Here is a 14,151-nt window from a genome sequence, read left to right on the forward strand (position 1 = left end):
TTACTTTATTTCTGTAACTGCTATATTACATTATCTAAGAGGTACAAGGTTATCTATAAAATGGCTGCTTAAATGTGCTGATGCATGCTTCTGAAATATTTATCAAGATTAAAAATAAGTTGTGTGTGTTTGAATCAAGAATTAATTATGAACAAAACCAGAAACCAGCCAGGCATGATCATGCACACCTGTAATCCCAGTACTTGGGAGACTGAGACAGGAGGATTGCAGGTTCGAGGCCAGCCTCAGCAACTTAGCAGGACCCTAAACAATTTGGAGAGATCCTGTTTCAAAGTTTAAAAAAAAAAAAGGGCTGTAGCTTAAAGGTAAAATGCCCTTAGGTTCAATCCCCAGTACCAAAATCAATTAATCAATCTAGAAAAGGGTTTGAAATCTTGTGGTATGAGTGCTCAAACTTACTAATCAATCAACTCTCACACTTAGATTTTCAGTATTACAAGGCTATGAGAAGATAACAAAATAAAAATCTGTTTCCTTAGTAATGCTTATTAAATAATTTCTGTATTTGCTTTCTTAATAATACTTATTAAATCTCAAGTGGTAAAAAACAAACATAAAGACTTCATACTAAAAAGTGAAACAAAATCTTCCATTTGTCTAGGTCATAATGACTTACCTTTTAGCAGTAAAACTTTTTTCCAGATCCTCATTGTGAACCAGTTTTGTCTCCCCAAACTGCCATGATGACTGCAGGTCACAGCTCACATCGAGTCTGCACTGGGTCAGAGCGTCATGTATGAAACTATACTCTCTAGTATTGGTGTAGCAAGGTGACAAGTAAACTACAGATAGAGAAGAATAAAGGGAGAGTAGTTATTTGTGTTTAAGATGACACTGTGTACATCTGTACAATGACAACCGTATATCGAAGGCCCCAAATAATGAAGAACCTGGATATTTCATTATCATCTCAAAGCCCAAATTTATATTTAAGGTTCTACCAGAGCAATGTGGACCTCTTCCGTGATGTAGATGAAAACACTAACCCTGCTGCCCTTCGCATGCCTATTGCAGTTCTTAAAATGATAATCCAGGAATTCAGATTACTCATTTTCAAGTTAAGTTGTACATTCATTCAACAATATTCATATTTATGCAAACCTGGTAGTTATTGTTAGCACACAAATATTTGTTATCTTTCAAGTAAAGATAAGGTACCTACATATTAGAAAACTACTTGGGTATTTTGATTTACAAATATATTAGAACATCTTTTTAAGCTGTGGACTGATACTCTGGTACAAGTAAGAGAACTTTCTCAGGACAATGAGCAATGTATCCCAAGTGTTGCAGTACTAAGTAGATGCATAAAATAATAAAAACCCTTAAGAAAGAGAACTCAGAGAAAAGCAGGGAGAAAATACAGTCGAGATTCTTGTTATTTGCCATAGGTGTCTTCCATAAGATCACAACCCTGAATTTGAGTTATCATTCTTAGGGGAAAGGGTTAGATTTCTGCGCATCTCATAAATTTTTTTTTCTTTCTAATTCTAGTCTTTCTGCCTCCCTACTAAGTATATTATAAATGAGCCTATTCCCTAAATCTCAAAGTTTTGACAATGTCATTAGCATTAAGAATGGCCCTTTGTCAATGACCCTGTAAAATAAACCAGTCTCGTCAGTGTTGAAAACTTGTTCTACTTTTTTTTTTTTTTTGAGACTTTCAGGGGATTGAACCCAGGGGCATTCTACCTCCAAACTACACCCCCAGCCTGATTTTTTATTCTTTATTTTGAAACAAGGTTTCAGTAAGTTGCAGAGCGCCTAAGTAACTGAGGCTGGCCATGAACCTGCAATCCTTCTGTCTCAGTCTCCCAAGCACTGGGATTGTAAGTGTGTGCCACCATGCCCGGTTCACAGATTTTTTTTTTAATATAACATTTAGTAGGTATTTAAAAAATTCTTCTTAAGCCTCCTGATCTGAAAAACCTACCTGCCCTAAAGTCCAGCATTTCTCAAGTGATACTACGCCTGGGAATAGAGGAGCTTGGCAGCACTGGCTAGGAAGGGTTAAACCCTCTCTGACATTGAGTAATGCGATAGTAAACTCCACAAGCTTTTAGTCTCACACCAATGCTACCACTATGCTTACAGACTTCATGTCACGAATCTATAAAGTTAGTTGCTTTTTCATCTTTTCCATAGCTTCACCAAACACTACAGATGTTATTTAAATTTTTTTGGTGAAGGTCGATGGACAAACTGGCAAATTTCTTCCTCCTTATTCTGGATGTATCACATTGTTGACTCATTAATAGTAAATTCAAGTCTGAATAAAGCTTATCTCAAACACGTTTTCTATGCAAGGCACATCATGACCTTCCTAAATATAGGAATGTTAGGTCTCGCTTCAGCATCACATTTGGGACCATTTTCTTTATTTATGGTACTGTGGAATAGAACCCAGAAGTATCCTACCTCCTAGCTAAACTGACCCTTCACTTCTATTTTCTGGAAAAAATTGTATAGAATTTATACATTTATACTTGATTTTATTCTGAGTGTGTTGTGGAGTACTAGGGATTGAACCCAGGAGCATTCTAGCTCCAAGCTACATCTACATCTCTTTTAAAGATTTTTTTTTTTTTTGGTGGTACTGGGGTTCTTGGAAGCCCTTCTACTTCCGGGCTACACTCCCAGACCTATTTTAACATTTTTTTTTTTTTTTAATTTGGAAACAGGGTCTCCTAAGCCAGCGCGCACGGCTGGCTTCGAACCAGCGCGATCCTCCTGTATCTGCCTCCCAAGTGCGGGGATTACAAGCGTGCGCCACCACGCCCGGCTTCTCTTTTAAAGATTTAAAAATTAGTCGGGCGTAGTGGCGCATGCTTGTAAGCCCAGCATTTGGGTGGCTTAGTCTGGAGGATTGCAGTTCATGGACAGTCTCAGCTATCTAGCGAGGCCCTCTGCAACTTAGTGAGACCCTGTTTCAAAATAAAGAATAAAAAATAGGGCAGGGGTTGTAGCTTGGGGGTTGAATGACCCTGGGTTCCATCCCCAGACCCGCAAAAAATAAATAAATAAATAAAACAAAAGAATTTTTATTGGTGCATTGTAGTCATACATCTTAATAGTGCCCGAGATGGTAGAGGCATACATGTAAATGTCACTCATTTAGCCCTTCCCCAATTCCCACCCCATTTTCTCCCTTCTCCCTCCTTCTCACATTTGGTTTACTGATTGACTTTGATATGTTTATGAGTGTACATCGTGTACATTAGGGAAGCAGAGTCTCACTAGGTTACTGAGAGTCTAAGTTCTTGAACCTGTGATTCTCCTGTCTCAGCTTCCCAAGTACTGGGATTAAAGGGATGTGCCACCACCCTTGGCTGAATTTGTATTCTTTAGATGCTTAGAATTCTCAAGTGAAGCCATTTATAGAATCCTATACAATTTCCTTAATAGTCATAAGGTTACTTAAATCATCCTTTTAGTATTGTGTTTTGTTAGTTTTGTACTTTTCATAAAACTGGTCAACTTCATCTAGGTTAAGTTTATGTGTTTATATTCATTCATAGGATTCGCTAAAAGTCCTTTCAGTACCTTTGGGTTGGTAGTAATACATTCTGTTCTTGATAGTGACAATTTATAGTTTATCATTTTCCTCTGTCAGGCTTGCTAAAGGTTTGTCTATTTTATGAACCCTTCAAAAACAACCAGATTTACTGTTTCATTGATTTTATTCTTACCTGTTAGCTGCTAGTTAGGAGCTGCTGCTGCTTTTGTGTGTGTGTGTGTGTGTGTGTGTGTGTGTGTGTGTGTGCACGCGCGCGCGCGCACGTGTTTTACTGGGGATTTAACCCAGGAGCATTCTTCTTCCACCCCCAGCCCTGTTTTATTTTTATTTCTCAAACAGGTCTAGCTAAGCTGCTGAGGATGGCATTGAATCTGTGATCCTACTGTCTTGGCCTCCCAAGTCCTGGGACTGCAGGTGTGCACCACCACACCCACCTCGGTCTGGGGCTTATCTTACTCATCTTTTTTAGTGAGCTTAGTTCACCAAACTGAAACTCTCTTCATTTCTTTCTTTTTCTTTTTCTTTTCCTCCCTCCCTCCCTCCTCCCCTCCCTCCCTTCCTTCCTCTCTTTCCTCCTTTATTTCTTTCTTTTCAATATTGTGGATGGAACTCAGGGGCATTCTACTTCTCAGCGACACCCCCAGCCCTATTTTTCTTATTCTTTATTTTGAAACAGGGTCTCACTAAGTTGCGAAGGGCCTCACTAAGTAGCTGAGGCTATCTGTGAATGGTGATCCTTCGGTTTCAGCATCCCAAATGTTGGGATTACAAACGTGCGCCACCACACCTGGCTATTATGTGTGTGTGTGGGGGGTATTGGGAATGGAACTCAGGAGCCTTCTACCTTTGGGCTACACACCCAGACCTATATTTATATTTTTATTTGTAAACAGGGTCTCACTAAAGTGCTGAGAGCCCCACTAAGTAGCTAAGGCTGGCTTTGAACCCATGTGATTCTGTCTCAGCATCCCAAGTACTGGGATTACAAGAGTGCGCCATCACGCCTGGCCCTTTTTTCATTTCTAATGTATTTAGTGTTATCAATTTTCTTGTTAAGAATCATGTTTATCAAATTTTGATATGTTGCATTTTCATTTTTACTCAGGTTCATGCACTTATTTCCCTTGAAATGCCATGGATATTTAGAAATGTGTTTAATTTCCAAGTACTGGACAAATGATCTCTTCTCCTTTTTTGTGATTCTGGGGATCAAGCTCAAGGCCTCATGCATACTAGGCAAGTGCTCTGCCACTCAGTTTCATCCCTGAACTCTTCTTCTGTTATCAATTTCTGCTTTGTATGCAATCAGAAAACACATTTTGATTTCACTTCTTTTAAGTATGTTGAGATGTATTTTACAGTACAGGATAATGTCTGTGTTAAGGAGTATTCCATGGATGTTTGAAAGGAAGGTCTATTTTGCTGCTGCTGTGTGCACTGGTCCACAAATGTCAATTAGAACTTGTTGGTTGACACTGTTAAATTCTTCTATATCCTAGTACTTCTATAAGTCTTTGAGAGAGGAGTACAAAGTCTCCAACTTTAATTCTGAATTTGTCTCTTTTCAGTTCTTTCAGTTTGCTTGATGTATTTTGAAGTTTTGTTGTCTCACATATGTACATGTAATGTTGTCTTATCTTCTTTGTGGACTGACCATTTCATCTTTAGATAATATTCCTCTTTGTCCCTCAAAAAAAATTTTTTTTATTTACTGGGGACTGAACCAAGGGAAATATCTCTGAGCTACACTCCCCAGCCCTATATTAAATTTTATTTTGAAACAGGGTCTCGCTTTGTTGCAGAGTGCCTCACTAAGTTGCTGAGGCTGGCAATGAACCTGTGATCTTCCTGTCTCAGCCTCCTAGGTACTGGGGTTACAGGTGTGCTCCATCACACCTGGCTGTCCCTCAAAATTTTCATTCTTCAGGTCTACTTTATCCAGTATTAACAGAATCAACTCTTTAAAATGTTTGTATGGCCAATAAAGTGAGTTCGTTGACAGTATGTACTTAAATCTGTCATGTTAACCTCTTAATTAGCATATTTCAATTTAATATATAAGCCAAGCGTGGTGGTGCATGCTTGTAATCCCAGCATTCAGGAGGCTGAGACCGGAGGATTGGGGTTCACAGACAGCCTCAGCTACTTAGTGAGGCTGTTTGCAACTCAGTGAGACCCGGTTTCAAAATAAAGAATAAAAAATAGGGCAGGGTGTGTGGCTCAGAGGTCAAATGCCCCTGGGTTCCATCCCCAGACCTGCAAAAAAAAAAAAAACCAAAAAAAAACAAAAAGAAAAACTGCCATTTCTCAAGGAAATTGGTTCACAGCTCTTTCTGCAATTAAAAGTTTTATGCCTCTTTTAGGCTTTCATAATTTCTAATGAGAAATCAGTCATTCAATAATTTTTTCCTTATAGATGTGGTTTACCCTAGTTTTAAGATTTTTCTCTGTCCATGATTTCTAGAAGTCTGATTATGATGTGCTTTGGCATAGATTTTGTTGAATTTATTATATTTAATATTTGTTTAGCTTCTTGACTATGTAGGTTTATGACTTTTGCTAAATTTGGGAACTTTCCAGTTAATATTTCTTCAAAAAAAATCCAGCCCCCCCCATTCTGTTTCCTTTCCTTTTGGTACTATGACAAAGATGTTAAATCTTTATGTTACTGTTCCAAAAGTCCCTGGGTTTCCATTCATTTTTCTCTTTTCTCTGTTGGTTCACATTGGGTGGTTTCTATTGTTCTACATCTAGGCTCATTGGTTCTTTCCACTCTCTTCCATATTATTTTCTTGAACACACCTAGTTACACAGTGTGTTTTCTTTCTTCATTTTTTTTTAGAGCAGTTTCATGTTCACAGGAAATTTTAAAAGAAAGGTACCTATCACTCTACACCTTCATATACAAATAGCCTCCTCCATTACCAACATCCTCTGACAGAATGGTTACAATTGAGGAACCTACTGTGACACATAATTATGACTGTCAATTGTTCAGGGATCACTCGATGTTTTATCTTCCACAGGTTTTGACAAATGTATGACAAGTATTGTTAAGTACAGAGCATGTAGCATCGTACAGATCGTCATCCCTCTCCTTGCTCCAAACTGTGGCGACAGTGATCCTTTCACTACCTTTGTAGTTTTGCCTTTCAAAGAATGAGGCCTTTTCAGATTAGCTGCTGTAACTTAATAAAACACATTTAAGGTTCCTTCATTTTGTTCTACGGCTTGACTTTTTTTTTTTTTTTGGCTGAAATGGAGATGGAACTCAGGGCCATGCTACCTCTGAGCTACACTCCCAGCCCTATTTTTTAGTTTTTTTTTTTTTTAAACAGGGCTCACTGAGTTGCAAAGGGCCTTACTAAGTAGCTAAAACTGTCCAAGAACATGGATCATCCTGTCTCAGCCTCCCAAATGCTGGGATTACAATCATGCACCCTCATGTCCAGTGATAACTCATTTATCATCACTAAATAACGTTCCATTGTCTGGATGTACTACTTTATTGATCTACTCATCTATAGAAGGACATCTTAGTTGCTTCCAAGTTTAGGCGATGGTGATTAAGGCTGCTATAAACACCCATGTGCAGGTTTTTGTGTGGACATAAGTTTTCAACTGATGTGGGTAAATATCAAGAAACACAACTGCTATAGCATATGTTAAGAATATGTTTGGTTTTGTAACAAACTGCCAAACTGTTTTCTAAAATAACAGTACCATTTTGTATCTACACCAGCAATGAACAAGAAAGAGTTCTTGCTCTACATCATGACCAGCATTTGGTGTCATCAATGTTCTAGATTCTGCCACAATAGGCATGTGGTGGTATCTCATTGTTTAATCTGCATTTCTCTGATGACATATGATATAAAGCATCTTTACAAAGGCTTTGTACATCTCTTTGATATAATGTTTGTTAGTCTTTGGCTTTTTTTTTTTTTTTTGTGGTACCAGGGATGGACTCCAGGGGCATTGTACCTCTGAGCTACACCCCCAACCCTATTTTTTAGTCTTTTTATTTTTGAAACAGGGTGTTACTGAGTTGTGAAGGGCCTCGCTAAATAGCTGAGGCTGTATGCGAACCATGATCCTCCTGTCTCTGCCTCCTGAATGCTGGGATTACAAGCATGCGCCACCACGCCCGGCTGGCTCATTTTTTAATTGGGCTATTTCTTTATTTTTGCATTTTAAGACTTATTTGTGTGCTTTAGTTAGCAGTCCTTTAGCTGATTTATAAATATGTCTGTGGCTTTCTTCCTCTTTCCCTCCTTCCCTTCCTCTTCCTTCTTCTTTCCTTTCTTGTGGTACTGGGGGTTGAACCCAAGTTTGGTCTACCTCTAAGCTACACCTCCAGCTGTAACTTTCTTTTTTTTTATGGTGAAAAAGGGTCACACAAAGTTTCTGAGGCTGGCTTTGCCTGTCTGTCTCAGCTTCCCAAACACTGGGTCTACAGGTGTGTGCCAACATACTGGCCACTCTTTATGAAGATGATGATGATGATTTTGCAGGACAGGGAGATTAAACCCAGTTGTACTCTTAGAACTATCCCCTCTTCCTACCTCCAGAGTCTTGGCTAAGCTCTAACTTGTGATTTTGTATCAGCCTCCCTTGCAGGCATGCAGCACTGTGCCTGGCTTTGTTTTCACTCCGGACAGAATATTTTCCTGGACAGAAATTTTTACTTTTGAAGATATCCAGCTAATCAATTGTTTGATAGATCATGCCTTGCATGTTGTGACTAGAAAGTCACTGCTAAACCTAATTTCATCTATATTTTCTCCTAAATTAGCTTCCATAAGTTTTACATAGTTTTGTGTTTTACATTTCAATTTGTGATATATTTTGAATTTTTTGTGTGAAGGGTATATAAGGTTTGTGTCTACATTCATTTTTTTCAAACTGAATATCCAATTGTTCCAGTACCACTTGTTGGATTAATGGTTAGATTTCACCATCAAGTGAAAACTCTGTTCACTCCATGTGCATTGCCTTTGCTCCTTTCATCAAAGGTAAATTGATGTTGTCCAATTTCAGGGCTGTCTATTCTGTTCCACTGGTCTATTTGTCTATTTTTTTTGCCAATACTACACTGTCTTTATTATTACATCTTCACAGTATGTCTTGGTTAGGTAGTGTCAGGCTTTTGGTTGTTCTTTTCAATATTGAGTTAGCAATCTGGGTCTTTTGCAAAACTCTTTTAAACTGAATCAATCTATTGCAAAATACAAAATAACTTGCTGGGATTATAATTGGGATTACAATGAATCTAAAAATCAAGTTGGAACTGAGCAGTTACATCATTGGCTGCTGCTACTCTCTTGTCCAAAGACATCAGACTTCAGCTCCTTCCCTCTTCCAATGCTGACAATTCCCCAAGATTCTCTAGGGAGTTTTCAGGCCTTTTATCGTGGACTGTGTTCTGAGGCTCCAACTTTGTGGACTTGCAGCTCCTGACTCTCCTGGCATGCAGGCAGCCACTTGGTACTGCGGCTCTGATTGTACAAACATCCCAAGGGTGCCTTAAAGAAAGCCCATGAGAGAAGACATGTTGCTTCTGTTTTCCTAGGCTTTTTTTTTTTTTTTTTTTTTTTTTTTTTTGCTGGTCTGGGGATGGAACCCAGGGGCATTTGACCTCCGAGCCACACACCCTGCCCTATTTTTTATTCTTTTTTTTTTTTTGTGGTACTGGGGTTCCTGGAAGCCCTTCTACCTCCGGGCTACACTCCCAGACCTATTTTATATTTCTGAAACAGGGTCTCTTACGCCAGCGCGGCTGGCTTTGAACCTGCGCGATCCTCCTGTCTCCGCCTCCCAAGCGCGGGGATTACAAGCGTGCGCCACCACGCCCGGCTTTATTCTTTATTTTGAAACAGGGTCTCACTGAGTTGCAGAGGGCCTCACTAAGTAGCTGAGGCTGTCCGCGAACTGCGATCCCCTTGTCTCAGCCTCCCAAATGCTGGGATTACAAGCGTGCGCCACCACACCCAGATCTTTTCCTAGGCTCTTTGAGACACAATGCTGCCTCTCTCGTCACACCAAAGCATATCCTGGATGCTAATACCCTGCCTGATGCTCCTGCCTCAGGTCCAAGGTGAGGACTCCCAGAAGGAAGCATCCTCTCCATGCATCCTCTGTCCCTCAAGCACCAAGACCTATGGTTCCCACTGCTATGCCTTGTTCAGGAGCCCAAAATCCTGGAGAAATGCGATTTGGCCTGCCAGAAGCAGACCTCAGGGCACCTTGTGTCTGTCCTCAGTGGGGGTGGGGCCTCATCTGTGTCTTCCCTGGTCAAGAGCACTATGCACAGCTATGAATACATCTGGATTGGTCTCGATGACCCCAGTGAGGGTCAAGAACCCAATGGAGAAGGATGGGAGTAGAGCAGCACTGATGTACTAAATTACTTCAACTGGGATAGAAATCCTTTTACTGCTTGTGACCGTGGCTACTGCGGGAGTTTGTCACAAACCTCAGAATTTCTGAAGTGGATAGATTATGACTGCAATCAAGAATTACCTTATGTCTGCAAGTTCAAAGACTAGGACAGGGCGCAGCCTATGTTTATCATGAAACTCATCTTTGACAATGGAGCAAGTGTGAAGACTCCCACAGGAAGAGCATATCCTCCCCACATTTCTAAATCTGACCACTTCATTCGGACAGTTCCTTCTTTCCCTTCATCCTCAATATTATTTTAGGCTCTTCTGTGTATATCATGGTCTGAGGTCTCAGAAATAAATAATATATGTTTTATTAAAAAATAAAAAATAAAAATCAAGTTGGAAAAATTGATATTGTGAAAATATTGAGACTTCCTATCCATAAACATATACTAATTTTCCACTGGGTTTGTCTTTGATTTCTGTCAAAAGAATTTTATAGTTTTTTCAAATAAACCTTGTACTTTTTTTATGATACTGGGGATGGAACCCTTCTACCTCTGGGCTACACTCCCAAATTTCTTTTTTTTTCTTTTTTAACAATTTTTTTATTGAACATAAATAGTATACATTTACACTATATTTGGTGCCCTCTCCCCCCCGCCCCTGCTTTCCCTTCCATCCTCCCACCAATGGTTGTCCAGGTTAACCATGTCTTATTCATAATTTTACACATAGGCCGATCTTGATTAATGAGGGTCTACTCCAAGATTTATTTTATATTTTATTTGGAAACAGGGTCTCTTAAACCAGCACGGCTGGCTTCGAACCTGTGAGATCCTTCTGTCTATGCCTCCCAAGCACGGGGATTACAAGTGTGCCCAGCTACATATTTTAGATTTAAGTCTAGGTATTTTGTTTTTTTGGTGCCCTAATATAAATAATTTTTTAAAAAATTTTACTTATTGGTATAATCACTTATGAGTGCTAAGAATTTTTTTGTTGATTAATTTGGATTTTCTACATAAATGATCATGTCATCTATGAAGAATGAGTTTTTTTCTACTCTCCCAATCAGGATAGCTTTTTTTGGGCATTGATTTCTATTACTGTGTTGAAAAGCATTAGTAAGAAGTGAAATGCTTGCCTTGATCTTAGTGTGAAGGCTCCAAGTTTTTGTTAAGTATTAAGTACGCTTTTGGTTTTTTGAAGATATGGGCTGAGTACCCCTTATTCTAAATGCCCGAGACCATAAGTGTTTCAGATTTCTGACTTTTTCAGATTTTGGAATCTTTGCATAATTTTTACCATTTGAATGTTTCCATGCAAAAATTCAGAATTACCCCAAAGCCTAAACTGTTTGAGTATCTTGAAGGCTTTATTCCTTCCTTTCTTTTTTTGGTAATAGAGATTGAATCTTAGGGCATTCTTTATCTAAGCTATTCCCCAGCACCTCCCCCCCCCCTTTTTTGATGGTACTGGAGGTGGAACCCAGGGGTCCTTCTACCTCCAGGCTATACTCCTCGACATATTTTATATATATTTTTTGTGGTACTGGGGATGAAACCCAGGGGCTTTTTATCTTCCGGGCTACATTCCTAGACCTATTTTATATTTTATTAGGAAACAGGGTCTCACTTAGGTGCTGTGAGCCTCACTAAGTAGCTGAGGCTGGCTTCGAACCTGCGCATTCCTCCTGACTCAGCCTCCCAAGCACTGGGATTACAAGTGTGCGCCACCATGCCTGGCTGATTTTATACTTTATTTGGAAACAGGGTCTCACTAACTTGCTGAGAACCTCACTAAGTAGCTGAGGCTGGCTTCAAACCTGTGTGATCCTCCTGTTTCAGCCTCCCAAGTGCTGGGATTACAAGCATGCACCACCATGTCCAGCCATACCCCAACCCTTTTTAAAAAATTTATTTTGAAACAGGGTCTAAGTGGCTGAGGCTGGCTTTGAACCTGTGATCCTCCTGTCTCAACTTCCAAAGTACAGGGATTATAGATGTCTACCACTGTGCTCAGCTATGAGGGTATTTTTTATTTTTTGAGAGAGGGTCTTGATAAGATGCTAAAGCTGGCCTTGAAATTGTGATCCTTCTATTTCAACCTTCAACCTGTATTCTTTACCAAGCTTAGGAAAATTCTGCTCTATTTCTAGTTTATTGAGACTCTTACCATGAATTTTTGGATTTTGTCAAATGCTTTCTTTGCATCTACTATTAGGATGTATGATTTTTCTTCTTTAGCCTGAAGAATATGACATGACTGATTAATCACATCAACTGATTTTCAAATGTTGAACCAGCTTTTACATACCTGGGATAAACCCTACTTGGAAGTTAAAATTTTTTTGTACAAACTAATTATATTTGCATCTATTTTCATGAAAGATATTGGTTTGTAGTTTTTATTTAATTTCTTTGTCTTGTATTGGCATTAGATGAGGCTGGCTTATATAATTAGGAAGTGTTCCTTCTGTTTCTAACTTCTGAAACAGATTTAGAAAACTGGTATGATTTATTTGTTTGGTAGCATTCAAACAAATGTATCGATGGCATCCTTCTGGGCCTAGAAGACATGTATCTACTCTACTTTGTAGAGAACCAGAAGTACATATATGTTGAAGGAATCAAAAACTTGACTTAGTCTAATTTTATACATAGTCAAAATAGGAGATGAACTGAGCTATGAGTCAGAGAAACACAGTAAAATAAGTTATAAAAAGAGTCCCATCTTCCATTAAAATTTTACCTTTCCCAGCTGTCTTCCTGATCTTTGGAATGGTGAATTTCTTCAAAGGACTGACTTCTGTACCAATACCTGATAAAGGTTCACTAGTTGAGCTCATTTTCCATAATGTCTTGTGTTTAGCAAATTCTTTTACTTCCATTTTGTAGTTGGCCTAAAATCAACCCAAAATTATTAAGCAAAAGGTCAATAAATATATAAAGAGCAATGTCAATAAATTATTTAAAAGTTCTTAAATGGAACTGAGTAATGATATAGTCAGTCTCACTGCAAACACATTTCAATCTCAATTTGCCAGGTTACACAAAATTTAAAAATTAGCAATTCTTTTATATAATATTAAATTATTTTCAGTTTCTAACAGACTTTTCCCTTGTCACTCATATTATTGCAACTGAGTGACCAGAAGCTTGTTCCTAAAAAGTTTAAACTTCCAAATATATTTTTTTCCTGTATACTTCTATTACTAAAATGATATCCTCTTTAAATGAGAATCTCTGGCTTTAGGAGAAACTTATGAAAGTTGTAAGCCAATTACTTCACAACTAACTAGTTGATGGTTAACAGTAGTCATTTGCTCAATAAAATTCTGCCAATGCTTAAGACAGATGTTGGCATACTCCCTCTTTCCTTCCCTCTCCAACATTCAGTCCCCTCCCCAACCCCAAACACAGCCACATGATTCTTAACCTCTTAAACAGATCTCAAATTGAGTATTAAAGGGAAGCTATGGCACCCATACAAAGAGAAATGTATATAAGCATTTTTCATACCACTTCATAATATGGTTCACGGATTTCCTGAGACTTATCAACCACTTAGTTCAAACATTACATCACAATGCAAAGTTAAAAATGCCAAAATTCTACAGTAGGATCACAAAGGATGAGATTCTTATTAAGGTTCACAAAGGATTTTCCTTCCATTCTTCACCCGTCCACATCCTCTATGAAAGGCGATCTTAAAACCTTCCCAACCATGGATCAGAACAAGGAATGGACAGAGACCATTGGAAGAAAGAGAAGAAAATGAATTAGCCCCTCATCTAGCCACACTGAAAAATATTAGTGTGGTTCTCTTTCTAAAAAGATACTCTTAAAATACACCAGTTTCAGAGACAACTGTCAGGACTGTCATGTTCAATTGAGAGTTTAATATGGAAAAGCAGAGAAAACAATTTCTCTAGAAAGATTTATACTGAAAAAAACTCTCTTCAATTAATCATGATCTACATGGAGAGATCATAAAGGTATATAAGACAATCAGTTGAATATACTTTACCTGAAAAGTCAAATAAATGTTGAGTACTCAATGCTGCCTTTACAGTTAAATTATGTGCTCAAGGAAATGTGATGATTTCAGTTGTATGTTTTCTTACAAAATGTTCCTTTAATAAAATTTAATAATAAAGGAGCCCTCTGAAATGCACTGATTTTGTTCCTCAGTGCTTAGAATAATACTTTTCCACAAAGGCCA

General features: G+C 38.5%; 1 protein-coding gene and 1 pseudogene across 2 annotated transcripts in view; one reads left to right on the top strand and one right to left on the bottom strand.

The window, feature by feature from the left end:
- The window catches only part of TEX15 (testis expressed 15, meiosis and synapsis associated), a gene marked incomplete at both ends in the record, with an annotated part of 55,349 nt that extends 42,532 nt beyond the window's left edge, over positions 1-12,817 (bottom strand). The window contains 2 exons of the mRNA XM_080710250.1: positions 638-803; positions 12,679-12,817. Of these exons, the coding sequence (XP_080566376.1) occupies positions 638-803; positions 12,679-12,817 (305 nt within the window). The remainder of the gene's footprint in view (positions 1-637; positions 804-12,678) is intronic.
- Positions 9,560-10,086, top strand: LOC308273644 (regenerating islet-derived protein 3-gamma-like; annotated as a pseudogene). The gene has a single exon. The product of its transcript is annotated as a regenerating islet-derived protein 3-gamma-like (transcript).
- Positions 12,818-14,151: the final 1,334 nt, after the last annotated feature.

The sequence above is a fragment of the Muscardinus avellanarius genome (genome assembly GCF_963383645.1).
Source record: "Muscardinus avellanarius genome assembly, chromosome: 14".
NCBI lineage: Eukaryota > Metazoa > Chordata > Mammalia > Rodentia > Gliridae > Muscardinus > Muscardinus avellanarius.